General features: G+C 43.0%; 1 protein-coding gene across 2 annotated transcripts in view; it reads right to left on the bottom strand.

The window, feature by feature from the left end:
- The window catches only part of vipr2 (vasoactive intestinal peptide receptor 2), a 168,542-nt gene that overhangs the window by 4,031 nt on the left and 143,098 nt on the right, over window positions 1–21,413 (bottom strand). For both annotated transcript variants that reach the window (XM_068014986.1, XM_068014987.1), the window contains 3 exons: window positions 10,344–10,435; window positions 3,376–3,505; window positions 3,227–3,268 (listed from right to left, as the gene is read on the bottom strand). In XM_068014986.1, the coding sequence (XP_067871087.1) occupies window positions 3,227–3,268; window positions 3,376–3,505; window positions 10,344–10,435 (264 nt within the window). The remainder of the gene's footprint in view (window positions 1–3,226; window positions 3,269–3,375; window positions 3,506–10,343; window positions 10,436–21,413) is intronic.

Below are 21,413 nucleotides of genomic sequence, written 5' to 3'. Positions count from 1 at the left end.
TTAGCAAGGCGTTTGATAAGGTTCCCCATCGTAGGCTCATTCAGAAAGTAAGGAGGCATGGGATACAGGGAAAGTTGGCTGTCTGGATACAGAATTGGCTGGCCCATAGAAGACAGAGGGTGGTAGTAGATGGAAAGTATTCAGCCTGGAGCTCAGTGACCAGTGGTGTTCCGCAGGGATCTGTTCTGGGACCTCTGCTCTTTGTGATTTTTATAAATGACTTGGATGAGGAAGTGGAAGGCTGGGTTAGCAAGTTTGCCGATGACACGAAGGTTGCTGGAGTTGTGTATAGTGTGGAAGGCTGTTGTAGGTTGCAACGGGACATTGACAGGATGCAGAGCTGGGCTGAGAAGTGGCAGATGGAGTTCAACCTGGAAAAGAGTGAAGTGATTCATTTTGGAAAGTCGAATTTGAATGCAGAATACAGGCTTAAAGACAGGATTCTTGGTAGTGTGGAGGAACAGAGGGATCTTGGGGTCCATGTCCATAGATCGCTCAAAGTTGCCACCCAAGTTGATAGGGTTGTTAAGAAGGCGTATGGTGTGTTGGCTTTCATTAACAGGGGGATTGAGTTTAAGAGCCGCGAGGTTATGCTGCAGCTCTATAAAGCCCTGGTTAGACCACACTTGGAATATTGTGTTCAGTTCTGGTTGCCTCATTATAGGAAGGATGTGGAAGCTTTAGAGAGGGTGCAGAGGAGATTTACCAGGATGCTGCCTGGACTGGAGGGCATGTCTTACGAAGAAAGGTTGAGGGAGCTAGGGCTTTTCTCATTGGAGCGAAGAAGGATGAGAGGTGACTTGATAGAGGGGTACAAGATGATGAGCGGCATAGATAGAGTGGATAGCCGGAGACTTTTTCCCAGGGTGGAAAGGGCTATCACCAGGGGGCACAATTTTAAGGTGATTGGAGGAAGGTTTCGGGGAGATGTCAGAGGTAGGTTCTTTACACAGAGAGTGGTGGGTGCGTGGAATGCACTGCCAGTGGTGGTAGTAGAAGCAGATACATTAGGGACATTTAAGCGACTCTTCGATAGGTACATGGATGATAGTAGTATGAAGGGTATGTAGGTAGTTTGATCCTAGAGTAGGTTAAAGGTTCGGCACAACATTGTGGGCCGAAGGGCCTGTACTGTGCTGTACTGTTCTATGTTCTATGTTCTAATTGAAAATACAACAAGGGCCCAATTCGAATTGTCTATTGTGACTAAACTCAGGTTGGCAATTATAAAGGCGATACAAAGAAAAAAGTGAAGTGGTTAGCAATCTGAAATAAAAACAGAGAATGCGGATCATTCAGCTTTCCTGCTGCTACAATATTGTCTGCCTTCACCCTTGCCTTACCCTGGACACCGCTGAAACCTTCATCCATCTTTCCTGCTTCAATGTCTCTGACGCTATCCTTGCCTATCACCCAAGCTCCATCAAGAAAACTCAAGTAGCTCCCCATCCCTTGATGCAGTGATTTTAAATTCAATAAATTCTTTGGAATCTTCTCCAGCCCCATGTTCCAACAAACACGCTCTGTTCCTTTGTGCATTCCCTCCTCAGTTTACTCCCAGCATTCTAAAACTTCCTTTTTAAAACCTTGCAGTATCTAGCAGTTAGGTAGGATAGTGGTAATGCTACTGAAGGAGGCCATTTGGTCCATCGTGTCGACACTGGCCGACAAGGAACCATCCGACCTAATCCCTCTTTCCAGCTCTTGGTCCATAGCCCTGTAGGTTATGGCACTTCAAGTGCATATCCAAGTTTTTTAACTGTTATGAGGGTTTCCGCCTCGACCACCCTTTCAGCCAGTGAATTCCAGATCCCCACCACCCTCTGGGTGAAAATATTTCCCCTCTAAACCTCCTACTCCTTCCTCTAAATCTATGCCCCCTGATTATGGACCCCTCAACCGAGGGGAACAGAGCCTTCCCATCCACTCTATCTAGACCCCTCATAATTTAATGCACCTCAATTATGTCTCCCCTCAGCCTCATCTGTTCCAAAGAAAACAACCCTAGCCTATCCAATCTTTCCTCATAACTAAAATTCTCCAGTCCAGGGAATATCCTCATAAATCTCCTCTGTACTCTCTCTAATGCAATCACATCTTTCCTATAGTGTGGTGACCAGAACTGTACACAGAACTCCAGCTGAGGTCTAACCAGTGTTACTCACTAATCCCAGGGGTAAAAGTGACTATGAAAGCTGCTTGAGTGTTGTTAAAACCCAGCTGGGCTGCCAACATCCTTCAGAGAAGTGACCCTGCCATCAGTATCGAGAGTTGAACAGGAAAAATATGCAGGGCTGCAGGGAAGTGATACTAATTAGATGGTTGTTTCAAAGAACTGGCACAGGCACGATGGGCTGAATGGCCTCCTTCTGTGCTGTATGACTTTATGATATCTTCCATCACTATCAAAAACCTCCTCAAAACCTAGCTCTTCAATTATTTCTTTGATGTCCTCTGCAACTCGCTTCTCAAACCCCTGCTCATTGCCCGGTTATTTATTTGCAAAATGCCTTGGGTAATTTACTGTGCTACAGGTGCTACATAAGTTACAAGTTGTTGTTATTTTGGTGGGATCTTTGCCACTGCCTTCTGATCTTCCTTGAGGTCAGGTGACTCTCACATTCTGTTGGGATGTTGGGTACAACCAGGTTCCAGATTATTTTTATTCTTTCATGGGATGTGGGCGTCGCTGGCAAGGCCAGCATTTATTGCCCATCCCTAATTGCCCTTGAACTGAGTGGCTTGCTAGGCCATTTCAGAGGGCAGTTATGAGTCAACCACATTGTTGTGGGGTTGGAGTCACATGTCGGCCAGACCAAGTAAGGATGGCAGATTTCCTTCGCTAAAGGACATTAGTGAACTAGGTGGGTTTTTACGACAATCGATGATAGTTTCATGGCACCATTACTGAGACAAGCTTTCAATTCCAGATTTTTATTAATTTAAATTCCACCAGCTGCCGTGATTTACTGAAAAAGCGGTACTTGACTAACACTTGTTTATAATACCACAGACACAACTCTAACATACATAATAAAAAAGTAATTTATGACCTGAGATTGCTGTCATTTCAATGTATATATCAGGCTCAAGAAGAGCTTCTGAAATCTCTCAGAACACGCTACCACTGATTTACTGCTCTGTGCTCTGCTGGCAATACTTATGCTGAATTATTCACAAACAAAATCACGAATTAGCACATTCGAAAATCAGCAAAGTAACTCACCTCACTATTTAAAAAGCAATAGAGAACTGCAACGATAAACCCCTGCAAAGAGAAAGAATTCAGAGGGCATTTAAAAAATATGTAAATTCACCATGAGTTCTGTTGACATCAGAAATTAAATCCCAGGAGAGGCAGGAAATGTTTTTTACCTGAAAAGATCCAAAACATAATTCAAACGCGATCTTATATTTTTCAGAAACGTTATCCGGGAAAAAGGCAAACACAATATAATGTACTCCAAGCAGCGGGATTAGGAGCAATGTGGATTTGGCAAGTCTCCTGGTTAATTGGGAAGAACAGAAACAATTACTATGACATATATCAAACTGGCTCTGTAGAGGAAATATCTCATTATACAGCAAACAGCTACAGCAGTAGGACCAAAGAGAACCAGTCGGTTTACAGTCTAACATTATCGCAGGAAGATTAATATAGCTGAACACATATCAAGCTGCAGTGGGAGGACTGGTTCATTTTAACTGCCATGCCTTATTAAAATAGAGTAGGTGAGCTGCTTGTCTCAAGCAGGCATCCTTAGGGAGCTCTCTGGGTTCAGGACGACTCAATATTGGGCAGCCTACTGGCTGCCCGGCCAACACAAGGTAAGTCATTGGGGGGCGATGGAGGGAGGGGATGATTAGAGAGGGATTTGGGAATGGAGAAGGGCAAAGACCCCATGCGGCAGTGGCTCAAAATATTCTTTGGGGTCCGGAGGAGAACCATTGCTCCTCCTATCTCCACAGTAATGTTATTTTACTTTGAGAGCCTCTGCTCCTGATCTGACATCTTCTATGTTCCAAGCAGTAGGCTATGACAATGGTATTAGGATCTATCTATATAATAGGACCCTGATTAAGATAAATTCAAGAGTCAGGGTGGCGCCGGCTTTAAGGTAGCCGCGGGAGGGGAAAATAGCCTAAGTGGACCTCTTTATTTTGAACTCCCATATCACCTGGTTTCTCCTGGATGAAAGGATTTGTAATTCCTCCCCCATCCCAAGTATTGGTCTTCTGTTGACCAAAAACCCAGCTGTGTACAAGATGCAGTAACAGGGAAAGAACATGCCATTATGCCAACTTTTAGTGCCCAGACCAGAAAGAAGGAACAATGGTTCCTGATTCAACTGCAACTCAGGCAGACGGTATGGTGACTCAGGCATGACCAGTGGCTGATTTTGGGATCCCATCCTACATAGAAGCACAGAATTGTTACAGCACAGAAGGAGGCCATTCAGCCCGTCATGTGTGCGCTGGTTCTCCGAAGGAGCAATTTACATAATGCCACTCCTCCGCCTTCTCCTTTTGGCCCTGCACCTTCTTCCTTTTCAGATAACAATCCATTTCCCTCTTGAATGCCTCAGTTGAACCTGCCTCCACCACACTCAGGCAGTGCATTTCAGATCCTAACCACTCGCTGTGTGAAAAGGTTTTTCCTCAGGTCGGCATTGTTTCTATTGCCAATTACCTTAAATCTGTGTCCTCTTGTTCTCAATCCTTCCACCAATGGGAACAGTTTCTCCCTATCTACTCTGTCCAGACCCTCATGATTTTGAACACCTCTATCAAATCTCCTCTCAAACTTCTGTTCTCCAAGGAAAACAGTCCCAACTTCTCCAATCTATCTACATAACTGAAATTCCTCATCCCTGGAATCATTCTCGTGAACCTTTTTTTGCACTCGCACTAATGCCTTCACATCTTTCCTGAAGTGTGGTGCCCAGAACTGGACACAATACTCCAGTTGAGGCTGAACTAATGCTCCATATAAATTTAATGTAACTTCCTTGATTTTGTACTGTATGCCTTGATTAATGAAGCCTAGGATGCTGTATGCTTTATTCACTGTGCTCTCAACCTGTCCTGCCAACTTCAATGATTTATGCACATATACACCCAGGACCCTCTGCTCCTGCACCCCCTCTAGAATTGTACCCTTTATTTGATATTGTCTCACCGCATTCTTCTGATCAAAATGAATCACTTCACACTTCTCTGCATTAAATTTCATCTGCCACTTGTCCGCCCATTTCACCAACCAGTCTATGTCCTTTTGAAGTTCTACACTATCCTCCTTACAGTTCACAATGCTTCCAAGTTTTGTATCATCCACAAATTTTGAAGTTGTGCCTGTATACCAAGGTCTAGGTCATTAATATATATCACGAAGGGCAAGGGTCCTAACGCCGACCCTGGGGAACTCCACTACAAACCTTCCTCCAGTCCGAAAAACATACATTAACCACTACTTTCTGTTTCCTGTCACTCAGCCAATTTTGTATCCATGTTGCTACTGTCCCTTTTATTCCATGAGCTATAACTTTACGCACAGGTCTGTTGTGTGGCACTTTATCAAATGCCTTTTGGAAGTCCATGTACTCCACATCAACAGCATTACCCTCATCAACCCTCTCCGTCATCCCATCAAAAAACTCCAGCAAGTTAGTTAAACATGATTTTCCCCTAACAAATCTGTGCTGTCTTTCCTTAAGCCCTGATGACTATTAGCTTTGTCCCGAATTATTGTTTCTAAAAGCTTTCCCACCACTGAGGTTAAACTGACTGGACTGTAGTTGCTGGGCTTATCTTTACAGCCTTTTTTTGAACATGGATATAATATTTACAATTCCCCAGTCCTCTGGCACTAACCCTGAGTCTAAGGAAGACTGGCAAATTATGGCCAGTTCCGCTGCAATTTCCATTCTCATTTCCCTCAATATCCTCGGATGCATCTCATCTGGTCCCGGTGCCTTATCAGCTTTAAGTACAGACAGCCTATCCAATACCTGTTCATCAATTTTAAACTCTTCAAGTGTCTGAACTACCCCCCTTTCACCATGACCTGTTCAGCATATTCTTCCTTGGTAAAGATAGATGGAAACTATTCATTTAATACCTCAGTCCTGCTCCATGCATAAATCCCCTTTTTGGTCACTAATCGGCATCAATTGTCCTTTTACCATCCTTTTATTATTTATGTGTCTATAGAAAACTTCTGAATTCGCTTTTATGTTGACTGCCAGTCTCATTTCATACTCTCTCTTTGCTTCTCTTAATTGCTTTATCACTTCCCCTGTGAACCTTCTATATTCAGCCTGGTTTCCGGTTGTATTATCCACCTGACAGTTGTCATAAGCACACTTTTTCTTCATCATCTTAATCTCTATCTCTTTCATTATCCAGGGAGCTCTGGACTTGTTTGCCCTACCTTTCCCCTTCACGGGAATATGTCTTGACTGTGCCCAAACGATCTCTTCTTTAAAAGCAGCCGTTGTTCAGTTACAGTTTTTCCGACCAACCTTTGATTCCAATTTATCTGGGTCAAATCCATTCTTACCCCATAGAAGTTGGCTTTCCCCCAGTTCAATATTCTTACTCTGGATTGTTCCTTGTCTTTTTCCATAGCCAACCTAAACTTTATGATACAATGATCACTATCCCCTAAATGCTCACCTGCTGATACTTGATCCACTCGGCCCACCTCATTCCCAAGAACCAGGTCCAGTAATGGCTCCTTTCTCATGGACTGGAAACATACTGCTGTAGAAAATTTTCCTGAACACACTCAAGGCACTCTTGCTCCTCTCTGTTCTTTACACTACTATTATCCCAGTCTATATTTGGATAATTAAAGTCCCCCATTGTAACTACTCTCTCATTCTTGCACCGCTCTGTAATTTCAGAGCAAATTTGTTCTTCTACATCTTGCCACTAGTCGGTGGCATTTCCAGTCAGACTGGTTACTCCATGTGTGATCTGGAATATTTTCATTATGAGCCTGTATCAATATGTTTTTCATAGTTAATGTGTATAATTCCTTAATCAAATGAAATGAGCACCAAATGTACGATTGTTTCTTTAACCAAAGGTTAACTAACATTTTTCACCTTCTGGTTTGATATGTTTGAGCACCATTATCATGATGAATATGTTAACTGGTATCCTATTAAGCAGGTGGCTTTTTGTTTGAAGTTTTTAAGTGTTAACAATCTGGTCTAAAAATTGTGCCTATCATTTGAGTACTTATAGCCTCACCGATGTCTTAATTTTGCTGCTTGAATTTTGCTCCTTATGCTTCTGTTTAAAGTCCCAGTGCAACAAAGGATTCAGTTTTATCCCCTTATGCCCCACCTCAATGAATCTCACACTTGCCATGATGTTGAGCTCTTCTTCAGTCCTCTTTGCCTCGGGCTCACTTCTTTGACCATGAGTCCTCACCCTGACCAGTGGACCCTTTCACTCGCTTCCAGTATTCTCCCTCCATCTGGACCCCTCCCTCTGGTCTGTTATCCACTCTTGACCTTTTCATTGAGAACTGTTGGTGTGACATCGACTATCACAATTTCTCAGCTCCCCTCGCTCACTCTAACCTGTCTCCTTCTGAACTTGCTGCACTCAGTTCTCTCAGGTATAAGTCCGAAATTGTGATCAAACCCACTGACAAGGGTGGTGCTGTTTTGTCTGGTGTACAGACTTCTACCTTGCAGAAGCTGAGCGCCAACTCTCTTCCTACCTGCCCCTGGACCATGCCCCACCACTGAACATCAAACCACTGTCTCCAAGACTGTCACTGACCTCATCTCCTCTGGAGATCTTCCCTCTACAGCTTTCAACCTCATAGACATGCACCCCTGGACAGCCCGCTTCCACTTCCTTCCCAAAATCCACAAACAGGACTGTCCCAGCAGACCCATTGTTTCAGCCTATTCCTGCCCCACTGAACTTATTTCTTTCTATCTTGACTCTATCTTTTCTCCCCGGTCCAGTCTCTTCCCACCTACATCTGTGACTCTTCTGATGCCCTACGTCATTTAGACAATTTCCAGTTTCCTGGCCCCAACCACCTCCTCTTCACTATGGATGTCCGATCTCACGACACCTCCATGCCCCACCAGAATGTTCTGTGGGCTCTCCGCTTCTTCCTTGATCAGAGGCCCAACCTGTCCCCAACCAGTCCCCATCCACCACCACCCTCCTCCGCCTGGCTAAACTTGTTCTCACATTGAACAACTTATCCTTCAACGCCTCTCACTTCCTTGTTCCAGTCCTACTCAGGCCCCCTCCCTCAACTCCTTTCTTGGTACATTGATGACTGTATTGGCACCGCTTCCTGCTCTCGCCCCAAGCTGGAAAACTTTATCAACTTTGCTTCCAATTTCCATCCTTCTTTAACCTTTATATAGTCTATTTCTGACACTTCCCTTCCTTCCTCGACTTCTCTGTCTCCATCTCTGGGGATAGGCTGTCCACTAATATTCATTATAAGCCCAATGACTCCCATGGCTACCTTGACTATACTTTCTCACACCCTGTTTCCTGAAGAGACTCCATCCCATTCTCCCAGTTTCTCTGTCTCCGATGCATCTGTTCTGATGATTTGACCTTCCACAACAGCGCCTCTGATATGTCTTCCTTTTTCCTCAACTGAGGATTCCCCCCCACTGTGGTTGACAGGGCCCACAACAATGCCTGACTCATTTCCCGCACTTCTGCCCTCACCCCTTCCCCTGCATCCCAGAACCGCGACCGGGTTCCCCTTGTCCTTACTTTCCACCCCAACAGCCTCGACATCCAAAGGATCATTCTCCGCTATTTCCGCCACCTCCAGCATTTGCCACCACCAAACACATCTTCCCCTCTCCTCCCCTGTCAGCATTCCGAAGGGATCGTTCCCTCCGCAACACCCTGGTCCATTGCCCCCTATAACTCATCCTCTTCCCATGGCACCTTCTCATGCAATCGCAGGAGGTGTAATACCTGCCCTTTTACCTCCTTTCTCCTCACCATCCAAGGCCGCAAACACTCCCTTCAGGTGAAGCAGCAATTTACTTGCACTTCCTTCAATGTAGTACATTGTATTGCTGGTCACAATGTGATCTCCTCTACATTGGGGAGACCAAACGCAGACTGGAACACCTCCGCTCAGTCCGAAAACATGACCCCAAGCTTCTGGTTGTTTGTCATTTTAATTCACCTGCCTGCTCTCATGCCCACATCTCTGTCCTGGGATTGCTGCAGTGTTCCAGTAAGCTCAAGGAGAAGCACCTCATCTTTCGATGAGGCACTCTACAGCCTTCTGGACTCAACATTGAGTTCAACAATTTCAAAGCATGACTGGCCTTTTTTTTTATTTTATTTTTTTTACCATGTGCCTGCCTTAAACTTGGTTTTTCATGTTTTGCTTTTGGACAGAGTTGTTCATTATTCTGCTATTAACACTCTCTCTGGACCAATGCTTTGTCTTTCACTACAAGCATTAACACACTCTGCCTTTGTCCATTGACATATTTGTCATTTAATCTCTCATGCCCTCTGACCTATCACACACTTTCCCTTTTGCTGTCTTCCCTACCATCACCACCACCAACCCCCCTTCACTTGCTTAAAACTGAATACATTTCTAATCTTTGCCAATTCTGATGAAACATTAACTCTGCTTCTCTCTCCACAGATGCTACCTGACCTGCTGAGCATTTCCAGCACTTTCTGCGCTGTCTGTTTTTATTCCGGGTGAGTGGAGTTCAGGTCATTGAGTGTAGAGTCACTGAATGGTATTACATTCCTGAACTCCGCTCTGAATCCTCAGCCTGATGCTCAGTGACAGTCGATTGTCACTGACTAGCATGGGAAGTTGTGGAAGGTCTCCCTCCATTTCAGAAAGAAAGCGCACCACTCAACCTGACAGAGAGGAAATGTTCCTCAGTAAAAAGTTGTGTGGGTGGGGGAGGGGCAGGGTGGGGAGTGCAAAAGAGAAAGCTGCTGCAGTGAATGTGAGGAGCAGGCTCCAAAAAATCAAGTGTCGATAAAAGCAGCAAGTTACTTCTATCCTGTTGTGTTCTACAGTTAAACTAATGAGGCACCTCAAGATATAAATAAGTCTATTGCCAGAATGCTACAATATTTTCTTTCGTTCACACATTATGATATTATCAGCTGATTTTGATGAAAAAATATTGATACAATGAATTGATGTCTCATTAGTCAGTGGATTATTAATATTTAAAATTATTGCATTTTCCCAAAGTTTATGGATTAATCAAGACCAATTGTACAAATTTACTCTGTGTAACCCAATATTTTCTATTATGCACATCATATGATATAACAAATAAATTGTTTACTTGTATTGTGAGTGATCGTTGCCCCCAATGTCTGGTGACCTTAGCTTCTGTATCAGTATTCGTACAATACTAATAAACAGGAGGAAGTTCAGCTGTAAATTAAATGAAAACATGCACACATGAGCTGCTTTTAATCCTGAGACTACAAAGGTATCTCTTATCCATGAAGGCATATTTAAAACATGTTACTTAATAGCTTAATGATATTCAGACTGGGCAACAAGCACCTCTGGAACTTTTATATTTTTAGGCATGGCACATGACAAGCTCATTTGTACTTCAAAATTGCAATCGGGATCCCACAGCAACATAAGACCCCGATTTGCATAAGTAAAGAGTCTCATGCCCCAATCAGGTGGAAGTATAGTCCACTCGATGACAAGCCCGCCTGTAATTGTATCAGTTGGGCCTTAAGTAGCCAAGGGACAATTGTAATACCTACCTCTCACTCCATTTCCATTGATACGGTTACCCAACAAAAATCTATTGATCTCAGCCTTGAAAATTTCAACTGACTCAGCATCCACAGCCTTTTTTTGGGAGAGCAAGTTCCAGACTTCCCCTACCCTCTGTGTGAAAAAAGTGCTTCCAGATTTTATTTCTATATTGCCAGGTTCTAATTATAGACAATGCCACCTTGTTCTGAATTCCCCCAACAGAGGAAATAGTTTCTCTATCTGCCTTATTGCATCTCTAACCTTTTAAAGACCTTGTTTAGATCATCACCCAATCTTTTATACTCAAGGCAATACAAAACATTTTGTGCAACCTGTCCTCATAAAGTAAACCTTGAAGCCCTTTATAAACTGGTAAATCTGTCCCTCCAAGGACCACACATCCTCCCTAATAGATTGCATATACAAATTAGATATAATTACATGAATTAAAGGAAAACTTGTTTTAAATTGCTGCATAACTCTAAATCAAAAAAGGAACACCCCCTCCAGAAATTTCAACTCATTGACAATTCTGTCTTCAAGCCTAACATTCTCATTTCCCCTGCAGCACCTGAAACTCCATTAGCTCCCATTACACTGCATCAAACTCTTGACTTTGCTTTGAGGTCCCTCCATGGCCTTGCCCACTGTACCTGAGTGATCTCCTTCTATTGTATGTCCCTGAATTTAGCCTCCACTCCTATAATACTGGAGTTTTTCTCCTTCCTCTCTCACAGATTTCTACATCACCAAAACTCCTGCCCTCTGAAACTTTCTAGTTAGTTCATTCCCCTGGGCCATCTATGCCTCTGCTTTCTAAAGTTGTCTCAACGTCATTGTCTCCAATTGTGCCTTTGGTCCCTATTCTAGCCTCTCTGTTCCTCTTCCCTTTCCTCATGTTCACTGTATCAGTTTATGGTGAAGTGCATCTTCCTGCATAGAAGGACTATTTTATAAAGGCAAATTGTTGAGACTGATGACATTTCCTTTTTTTGATGCATTAACCAAGATCAGTAGACACGGATTAGAGATAATTCGCAAAAGAACCAGGGAAGAAATAATGAGATCTGGAATGCACTGCCTGGAAGCAGATTCAACAGTAACTTTCAAAAGGGAATTGGATAAATACTTAAAAGGGGAAAAAAAATTAGAGTTATGGGGTGAGAGTGGGGGAGTGGAACTAATTGGATATCTCTTAAAAAGATTTGTCACATTTGTCATGGTCCAAATGGCCTCATTCTGTGCTGTGAGATTCCATGATTCTAAGGCAGCTGGTAAATCTGAAAATGAAATTATATATGCCTTACTGAATTGCTGTCTTTAGTGGCAGCATTTAATACCAAATCAGTATGGGGTGTGTGTGAATAACACTATTTATGTTATCATATCAGGAGATCTTCATGTCACTTAAACAAATAAATGTAAACTAACTGGCTGCTCCCAAGCAAAACAAAAATCAGTAGAACTAGGTCAAAAGAAGCATTCATGTGAGCTGTAAAAAATGTGCAAAAATCTAACTTTATGCATTGCTTGTAATCAAAGAAAAATGTCACCCCATAGAGGGATTGAATAGTGTCCAAGTATTGTAATTATGGGTTAGCTGTCATGCTTTATCTGGAGAGGGAGAGGGGGGTGGATTAACAGTTCTATAAAGCACTTAACAGAATTGACAGCAAGAATTGTACTGAGGCATTTCGTAGCTACTGATCATTTTTAAAATTCAAATAACATTATCCTAATTCTCTCTGGTGACCCAGTAAAAGCTAGATATATATCAGCTGTGACTCAGTGCTAGCTCCATTCCAGAGACTAGGTTGAAACTGCAGTGCACTACTGAGGGATGGTTGCACTGTGGGAGGTGCTGTGGCACGACTTGAAGAAGAGCTTGTGAGTTCTCCTGTTGTCTAGGTCTATATTTATCCCTCAACCAACATCACTAAAACAGATGATCTGATCATGTATGCTGTTTGTGGGATCTTGCTGTGTGTAAATTGCTGCGTTTGCTTCATTACAACAAGCACTACACTTCAAAAGCATTGCATTGGCTGTAAAGAAATTTGAGACATCCTGAAGTTGTGAAAGGTTACATAAATGCAAGTTGTTTCTTTCTAAACTGAGGCCCTGTCTCTCTGTTTTGGTGGTCGAGCTGGACATTAAAGTACCTGTGGCTCTATTTGAGGAAGAGCAGGGAGTTCGCACAGTGTTAGGGCCAACATTCCTCCATTAACCAGCACTGCCAAAAAAAAAACTGTCCAATTGGGATAAATTGGAACTTGCTGTTTGTTTGATACATAACTATAGTTACTCCACTTCAAAGTAACTTGTGATTTGTGAAGCGTTTTTGGGATGTTTCTAAGAGACATATTAAGAAGCTACATAAACTACATATTAGCTCAAGCACATTGCATGACGCACAAATCCATCCTATTTTGTGGTAACAATTCTTTCAGAAAGGAAGAGGAGCTCAATCGGGGGGCAGAAACTGCCAACGGGTTCTCTGTTCACTGGCAGCATGAACCAGGAGCTCAATGAACAACCTTTGGCTCACTCGCTGCGTCTTGCAGCTGAAAAGAAGAATTGGAGGTAGAGACGATAACACTTTGGATAAAGTACCCCTGAATAAAAATAATAGGAAAAGACTATCGACTGGTTGTGCAAACACAATGCATTCATGTCTGTGCACGTTTTGCACCTCTTCTAAACACACAGTTTGGTTTTTGTAGACTTTACAATTCCTTTTGTTCATTAAGCTCTGAAAACCACTGTGAATGAGTCTGTTAACAGAAAGCGTCCAATTTTTAGGCACACAGATTCTGAGCCCACATGCTTACTATCTCCTCAGGGCTCCCAGATTCTTGGGTCTGGGGTGGGTTCACATTCACTCAAGGTTTGGGAGTTCACATAATGGCAATTATGCTCTTCCAGTTTAATTATAAAAAAATATTTTTAATGAAATTAAATATAATCTGAAATAAACCATCAAGTATAATTCTACATTTAATAAAATATTCTTCTAGGCTATTTCTGGTAAGGTTAACACAAATCATAAATCTATTTTGCAGGTGCACAGTTTGACGCCTTTGAACTCATTGCCTGAAATTATGTCGAAGCCCCAAATGTGACTATTGTTTCATTACTATTAAGTAATTTTCTTGATTTCCACAACTTTTTCTATCAGTACCATCCTGTACCCTCTTACTGTCCTGAATTCTCCTGAAGTTTGGGATGTTTTCCTTGGAGCAAAGGAGATTGAGGGGAGATTTGATGGAGATTTACAGGATTATGACAGGTAGACAAAGATAAGCTGTTCCCATTGGCTGATGGGATGCAGATTTAAGGTTTCGGGCAAGAGAGGGAGGGTTGGGGTGAGGAAGAACTGTTTGGCACCTTATCAAATGCCATCTGAAAATCTAAGTACAGTACATCCACCGGTTTATCCACCACACATGTTACTTCTTCAAAGAACTCCAATAAATTAGTTAAACATGATTACCCTTTCACAAAACCATGTTGACTCTGCCTTGATTACCTTGAATTTTTCTAAGTGCCCTGCTATAACGTCTTTAATAATAGCTTCCAGCATTCTCCCTATGACAGATGTTAAGCTAACTGGCCTGTAGTTTCTTGCTTTCTGATTCCCTCCCTTTTTGCTTAAAGGAGTTTACATTGACTATTTTCCAATCTAATGGAACTTCCCCGAATCTAGGGAATTTTGGAAAATTAAAACCAACACATCAACTATCTCACTAGCCACTTATTTTAAGACCCTAGGATGAAGTCCATCAGGACCCAGGGACTTGTCAGCCCGCAGCTCCAACAATTTGCCCAGTACTACTTCCTTTGTGATTGTAATTGAGTTCCTCCCTCCCTTCCATTTCCTGAGTTACAACTATTTCTGTGATGTTACTTGTATCCTCGATGGTGAAGACAGGTGCAAAATACCTGTTCAATTCATCTGCCATCTCCTTATTTTCTCTTATTAATTCCCCAGTACTCACTTTGTTAACTCTTTTCTTTATAAAAGATCTATAGAAACTCTTACTATCTGTTTTTATATTTCTAGCCCTCATAATTGTCCTTATATAAGTTTCAAATACTAATCTTGGACCCACTCTTCTCTCCCTCAAACTGAATGCAAAATTCAATCATATTATATTTGTTGCTGCCTAGGGGTGCCTTCACTATGAGGTCATTAATTACTCCTCCCTTGTTGCACAATAACAGGTCTAGTATAGCCTGCTCTCTGGTTGGCTCCAGAACCTGCTATTCTAAGAAACTATCCCAAAAACATTCTATGAACTCCTCATCTAGGCTACCTTTGACCATTAGATTTCTGCAGCCTATATGTAGATTAAAATCCCCCATGATTATCACCATACCTTTCTGATAAGCACACATTATTTCTTCCTTTATACCCGGTCCTACCATGTGGTTACTGTTAGGTGGCCTGTACACCACTCCCACAAGTGATTTCTTGCCTTTATCATTGCTCATCTCGAACCAAATCGCTTCTGCATCCTGGTTTCCTGAACTTAGGTCATCCCTCTCTATTGTGCTAATACCATTGTTAATTAAGAGCCACCCCTCCACCTTTTCCTAGCTTCCTGTTCTTCCTAAACCTGTACCCTTCAATATTCATGTCCCAATCTATGTCATCCTGCAGCCATGTCTCTGTAATGGCTATCAGATCGTACTTATTTATTTCTATTTATACTATCAGTTCATTTGCTTTGTTTCGAATTCTACATGCATCCAAATACAGAGCCATTAGTTTTGTCCTTTTATTATTTTTGTAACCTCTAGCCTTATCTGCTGATTTACTCCTAGATCTGTACTCACTGTCCCTTCCTGTCACGGTCTGTTTATCTTTTCCCATATGACTATCTTTCTCTTGCCTTGTCTCTACTCTCTGATTCCAGCTGAGGCCAACTAGTGTCTTATATAAGTTCAACATAACTTCCTTGCTCTTGTACTCCATGCCCCTATTCATAAAGCCCAGGATACTGTATGCTTTATTAACCACTCTCTCAACTTGTCCTGCCACCTTCAATGACTTATGCACATATACACCCAGGTCCCTCTGCTCCTGCTCCCCCTTTAAAATTGTACCCTTTATTTTATATTGTCTCTCCATGTTCTTCATACCAAAATGAATCACTTCACATTTCTCCACATCGGACTTCCTCTGCCACTTGTCTGCCCATTCCACCAACTTGTCTATCTCCTTTTGAAGTTCTACACTAGCCTCCTCACAGATCACAATGCTTCACTTTGAAGTCAATGGAAAGTAGGGGGAAAACTCTCCACTGGCTGAACTCATATCTAGCACAACGGAAGATAATTGTGGTTGTAGGAGGCAAAAATCTCAGCCCCAGGACATCACTGCAGGATTTCCTCAGGGTAGTGTCCTAGGCCCAACCATCTTCAGCTGTTTCATCAATGACCTTCCCTCCATTGTAAGGTCAGAAGTGGGGATGTTCAAAGATGATTGCATAGTGTTCAGCACCATTCGTGACTCCTCAGATACTGAAGCAGTCCATGCCCGCATACAGCAGGACCTGGACAACATTCAGTCTTGGGCTGATAAGTGGCAAGTAACATACGCGCCACACAAGTGCCAGGCAATGACCATCTCCAACAAAAGAGAATCTAACCATCTCCCCCTTGACATTCAATGGCATTACCATTGCTGAATCCCCCACTATCAACTTCCTGGGGGTTACTATTGACCAGAAACTGAACTGGAGTAGCCATCTAAATACCGTGGCTACAAGAGCAGGCCAGAGGCTAGGAATCCCGTAGCGAGTAACTCAACTCATGACTCCCCAAAGCCTGTCCACCATCTACAAGGCACAAGTCAAGAGTGTGATGGAATACTCTCCACTTGCCTGCATGGGTGCAGCTCCAACAACACTCAAGAAGCTCGACACCATCCAGGACAAAGCAGCCCGCTTGATTAGCACCCCATAAACAAACATTCACTCTCTCCACCATCAACGCACAGTGGCAGCAGTGTGTACCATTTACAAGATGCACTACAGCAATGCACCAAGGCTCCTTAGACAGCACCTCCCAAACCTCCACCAACAAGAAGGAGAAAGGCAGCAAATGGTTGGGAACACCACCACCTGCAAGTTCCCCTCCAAGTCACACACCATTTTGACTTGGAACTATATCGCCATTCCTTCACTGTCACTGTGTCAAAATCCTGGAATTCCCTTCCTAACACCACTGTAGGTGTTCCTACCCCATATGGACTGCAGCGGTTCAAGAAGGCAGCTCACCACCACCTTCTCAAGGGCAATTAGGGATGGGCAATAAATGTTGGCCTAGCCAGTGATGCCCACATCCCATGAATGAATAAAAAAACTTCTTTCGCCCTGTTCATTCCCTGCTATGGCCCTCATCTCCGCTCCCTTTCCCTTAAGTCCAAAGGATGCAGACTTTAATGAATGCAGTGGACAACTGGTTCAGCCATTCACCACCAGATCTGGCAGGACCACATAAAGTGCTGTCAGGTCCTGTTCTCAAATGCCAAAGCTATTCACTGTTTCAGGATCAACCCAGAATGCAAAGATAACCCCTGTCTTTTTTCTCAACTGCAAATCCATTTATTAAACGCCTCTCCCTGTCGCCTCCACCATCACCTCCAATAGTAAGTGCGAAGAGCTCATGGACTTCTTTGTCACTAAGATTGAGATCATCTGATCAGCTGCCTCTGTCACATCCCTCCCTTCCACTAGCCCACCCGGCCAAACTTCCTCTAAGGTTCCCCCCTGCCCTAGACTGGAACTTACATCTTTCTCTCATTTCTCTCCTGTCTCCCCTCATACCCTCACCAGGCTCATTTGTCCATGAGACCACCTCCTGCTCCCTCGACCCTATCCCCACTAAGCTGCTGACCACCCAACTTCCCCTCCTGGTTCCCATGTTACTTGATATTGTTGACTGCTTCTCTCTTCAGGTACTCTTCCTCTGCTCCTCAGATCTGCTGTCAACACCCTTCTCAAAACAAAATCTTATGACCCCTCCATCCTTGCAAACTACCATCGCATCTCCAACCTCTCTTTCCTCTCCAAAGTCCTTGAATGTGTTTCCAGAACTCCATGTTTGAATCACTCCAATTCCACCCCTGTTACAGCACCAAAACAGCTCTTATCAAAGCCACAAATGACATCCTATGTGACTGTGACAAGGGTAAACTATCCCTCCTCATCCTTCTCAACCTGTCTGCAGCCTTTGACATGGTGACCTGCACCATTCTTCTCCAACACCTCTCCACTGTCATCCAGCTGGGTGGGACTATACTCGCCAGGCTCCATTTTTATCTATCAGGCTGCAGCCAGAGAATCACCTGCAATGGTTTCTCTTCTCACTCCTGCAGCATTACCTCTGGTGTCCCCAAGGATCCATACTTGGCCCCTCCCATTTCTCATCTACATCCTGCCCCTCAGCGACATCATCTGAAAACGCAGTGTCAGTTTTCAGAGTTTTCAAGATTGTGCCACTGCTTGTCTGAAATCCAGTAATGGAAGAGCAGAAATTTCTGAAAATTACATATTGGGAAGGCCAAAGCCATTGTCTCCGATCCTCGTCACTCCCTAGTCACCAACTCCATCCCCCTCCCTGGCAACTGTCTGAGGCTGAACCAGACTGTTCACAACCTCAATGTCATATTTGACCCCAAGATGAGCTTCTGACCATCCGTACCATCAGTAAGACTGCCTATTTCCACCTCTGTAACATTGCCCGACATTGCGTCAGCTCATCTTCTGCTGAAACCCTCATCCGCTCTTTGTTACCTCTCGACTTGATTATTCCAACACACTCTGTAAAGTTGAAGTCATCCAAAACTCTTCTGCTCTTGTACTAACTTGCACCAAGTCCCATTCACCCATCACCCTGTGCTTGCTGATCTACATTCCTGGCTAAGCAACATCTCCATTTAAAAATTCTCATCTCTATTTTCAAGTCCCTCCATGGCCTCGCCCCTCCCTATCTGTAATCTCCTCCAGCCCTACAACCGCCCCCCCCCCACCCCACCCCACCCCATCCCCTAGTTGTTTGTGCTCCTCAAATTCTGGCCTCTTGAACATTCCTGATTTTAACCGCTCCTTCATTGGCCACCATGCTTTCAACTGCCAAGTCCCTAAGCTCTGAAATTCCCTCCTAAAAACTCTTGTGCTGTACACTAGTTGGGAACAATAGCTCGAGGTTGATGCATTGTAGACAGCTCAGATCAAATTGAGTCAGAAATTGTTTCTTCGTCCCCGCTAAAAAGAAACAGTTATCAGGTCAAGGAGAAAAAGTTAATATAGAAGGAAGTCAAGAAAATTATCATTTACATAATATGAAAAATAAGCTTCATTTAATTCAAATTCTAGAATTGTATTTTTACTAAGCTCAACCTTAGAGCAGGAAATACATACTGGTTACCTCTATTTGTTTTCCCTTAATGTAACATTAAAATGCAGGCTTGTTTGTTTCCCCAGTCTATTCTTGTTGCTGAAGATGTAGCTGCTGTAATACTGAATAAAAAAAGAATTTTCTAAGCCTCCTGCACACATACTTTAAGAGGCAATTATTAATTCTGGTGAGTGGGCTGCTTGTCAAAGTAAAAAGTCTTTAAAACTCCCCTGCATTTCACCAATATCAACACATCCTGCTCCCTCGCCTATGCTTACTAGCTGGCTGTCTCTTGCTGTCATTGCTGAACCTGCTTTGAACGTAAAGGGGCTTTATAGCAGTATAGGTACTAGGTCCCCTCCTGGCCATTGTCTCTCCCTTTCGCGCCATTCCTAGCCTCCACAAGGTGCTGCAGGTCACACAATTGCCACCAGGGATAACGACATAGCAGATTCCATCAGTAAAACTAAGCTGCCCAGACCGATCGGAGCGTTGCTTTGATTTGGCAAAGCACACAAGGAAAGCGAGCTGTTTCCCTTCTTTGGAGGTTTCTTCCACCAGTAACCATTTGGCTAACAATCTATTATTTGCGGCATCAGAATGGTTTATTTTGGCAATAGTAATGTAAACCATTCAACTTAACATTGTAATGAATAGAGTTAGAAGGCATGGTGTAACCTACTGTAATGTAAACAGGTTGTGGGCTTAGAAATTACTCTAAAGAAGCCAGAAGGACAGACTTAATGAGTTTAGTATTTATGTTTTTGTCTGCCTACAAGTCACCAAAACTAGGCAAAGTGTAATATTGAAGGGGATTGCCACAGGGCCATAGTCTGATAAGTGCATCACGGCCCAAGAACATCCTCAGCTTACTGATGCTCAAGTTCATTCCTCAGACTGCTAAAGAGAACACTGGGAGCTTCAGACTCCCATCCCAGTTTAAATACAGACAGAACAAGTGTGGCGTCACAATCAGCACAGCGCTGGATTTATTTCACAATTGCAACAACATAGGAACAGGAGTAGGCCATTTAGCAGCTCTAGCCTATTCCGCCATTCAATGAGATCATGTCTAGTCAATGATGTAACTTCAGACACCCACCTTTTCCCCATATCTCTAATACTTTTGGTTAACAAAAATCTATCAACCTCAGATTTAAAATTTAACAATCTAGCATCAATTGTCATTTACGGAAGAGAGTTTGAAATTTCTACCATCCTTTGTGTGTAGAATTGTTTCTTAATTTCACTGCTGATAGGTCTGGCCCTAATTTCTAGACTCTGTCCCTAGTCCTAGACTCCCCAACCAGCTTCTCTCTCTATCTACCCTATCTGTTCCCCTTAATATCTTGAAAACTTCAATTAAGTAACATCTTAATCTTCTAAATTTCATCGAATACAACCCTACTTTATATAATCTCTCCTCATAATTACCTTTGGAGTCCAGATATCATTCTGGTAAATCTATGTTACACTCTCTCCAAGGTCAATAAATCCTTTCTCAGGTGTGGTGCCCAGACTGCTCACAATACCCCAGGCGTGGTCTAACTTAGGGCTTTGGATAGCTGATGCATGACTTGTCCCCCTTAGTATTCTCGTCTTTTAGATATAAAGGCCAGCATTCCATTAGCCTTTTCAACAAATTTCAATGCAATTGAAATGACAATGTTCTTCAAAGAAGAAAAATAAACTTATTACTGTACCTAAGCGACTGAAGTATTTTCCTGTCTGTATATAAATCATCAATCTTGATCTCCAAGCAGGGAAGTGGAACCTGATGAGAGCATGAGTCAGAGATAGGGCTATAACATCATAGCTCCAATTTTCCAACCATGCTCGCTCGAGGCAGCACTGCCTGCTGGGAGCATCGGATTGGTGGAGCTACCTCAACAAGTTTATATATGAATTTTTTTTTTGCAACGTTTTCGCTGATGTTAAACTTTAACATTAGTGACTATGAAAATCACATGAATGTGGATAGGCCAAGTATTCTACACATTTTTGGCAAGGAAACTGCCCACATTGCGGATATTCTGGTGCCATAATATACCAATTTACAATCAGGCATACTATTTACCACTCATTAGAATAAAGAGGTGTTGCCCTTTGTGTTCATTTAGAAGGACTAAAGGGGGGCATTTTCCCAGGATACTTTAGGTGCTAAAGAGCCTCTAAGGAGCCCAAGATGGGGTCTTGAGCTGCAAAACTGATTTAGCCCACATTTAGT

This window comes from Heterodontus francisci, chromosome 2 (assembly GCF_036365525.1).
Source record: "Heterodontus francisci isolate sHetFra1 chromosome 2, sHetFra1.hap1, whole genome shotgun sequence".
Lineage (NCBI taxonomy): Eukaryota > Metazoa > Chordata > Chondrichthyes > Heterodontiformes > Heterodontidae > Heterodontus > Heterodontus francisci.
The sequence above is the reverse complement of the archived record's forward strand: the minus strand, read 5'-3'. Positions and strand labels throughout refer to the sequence as shown.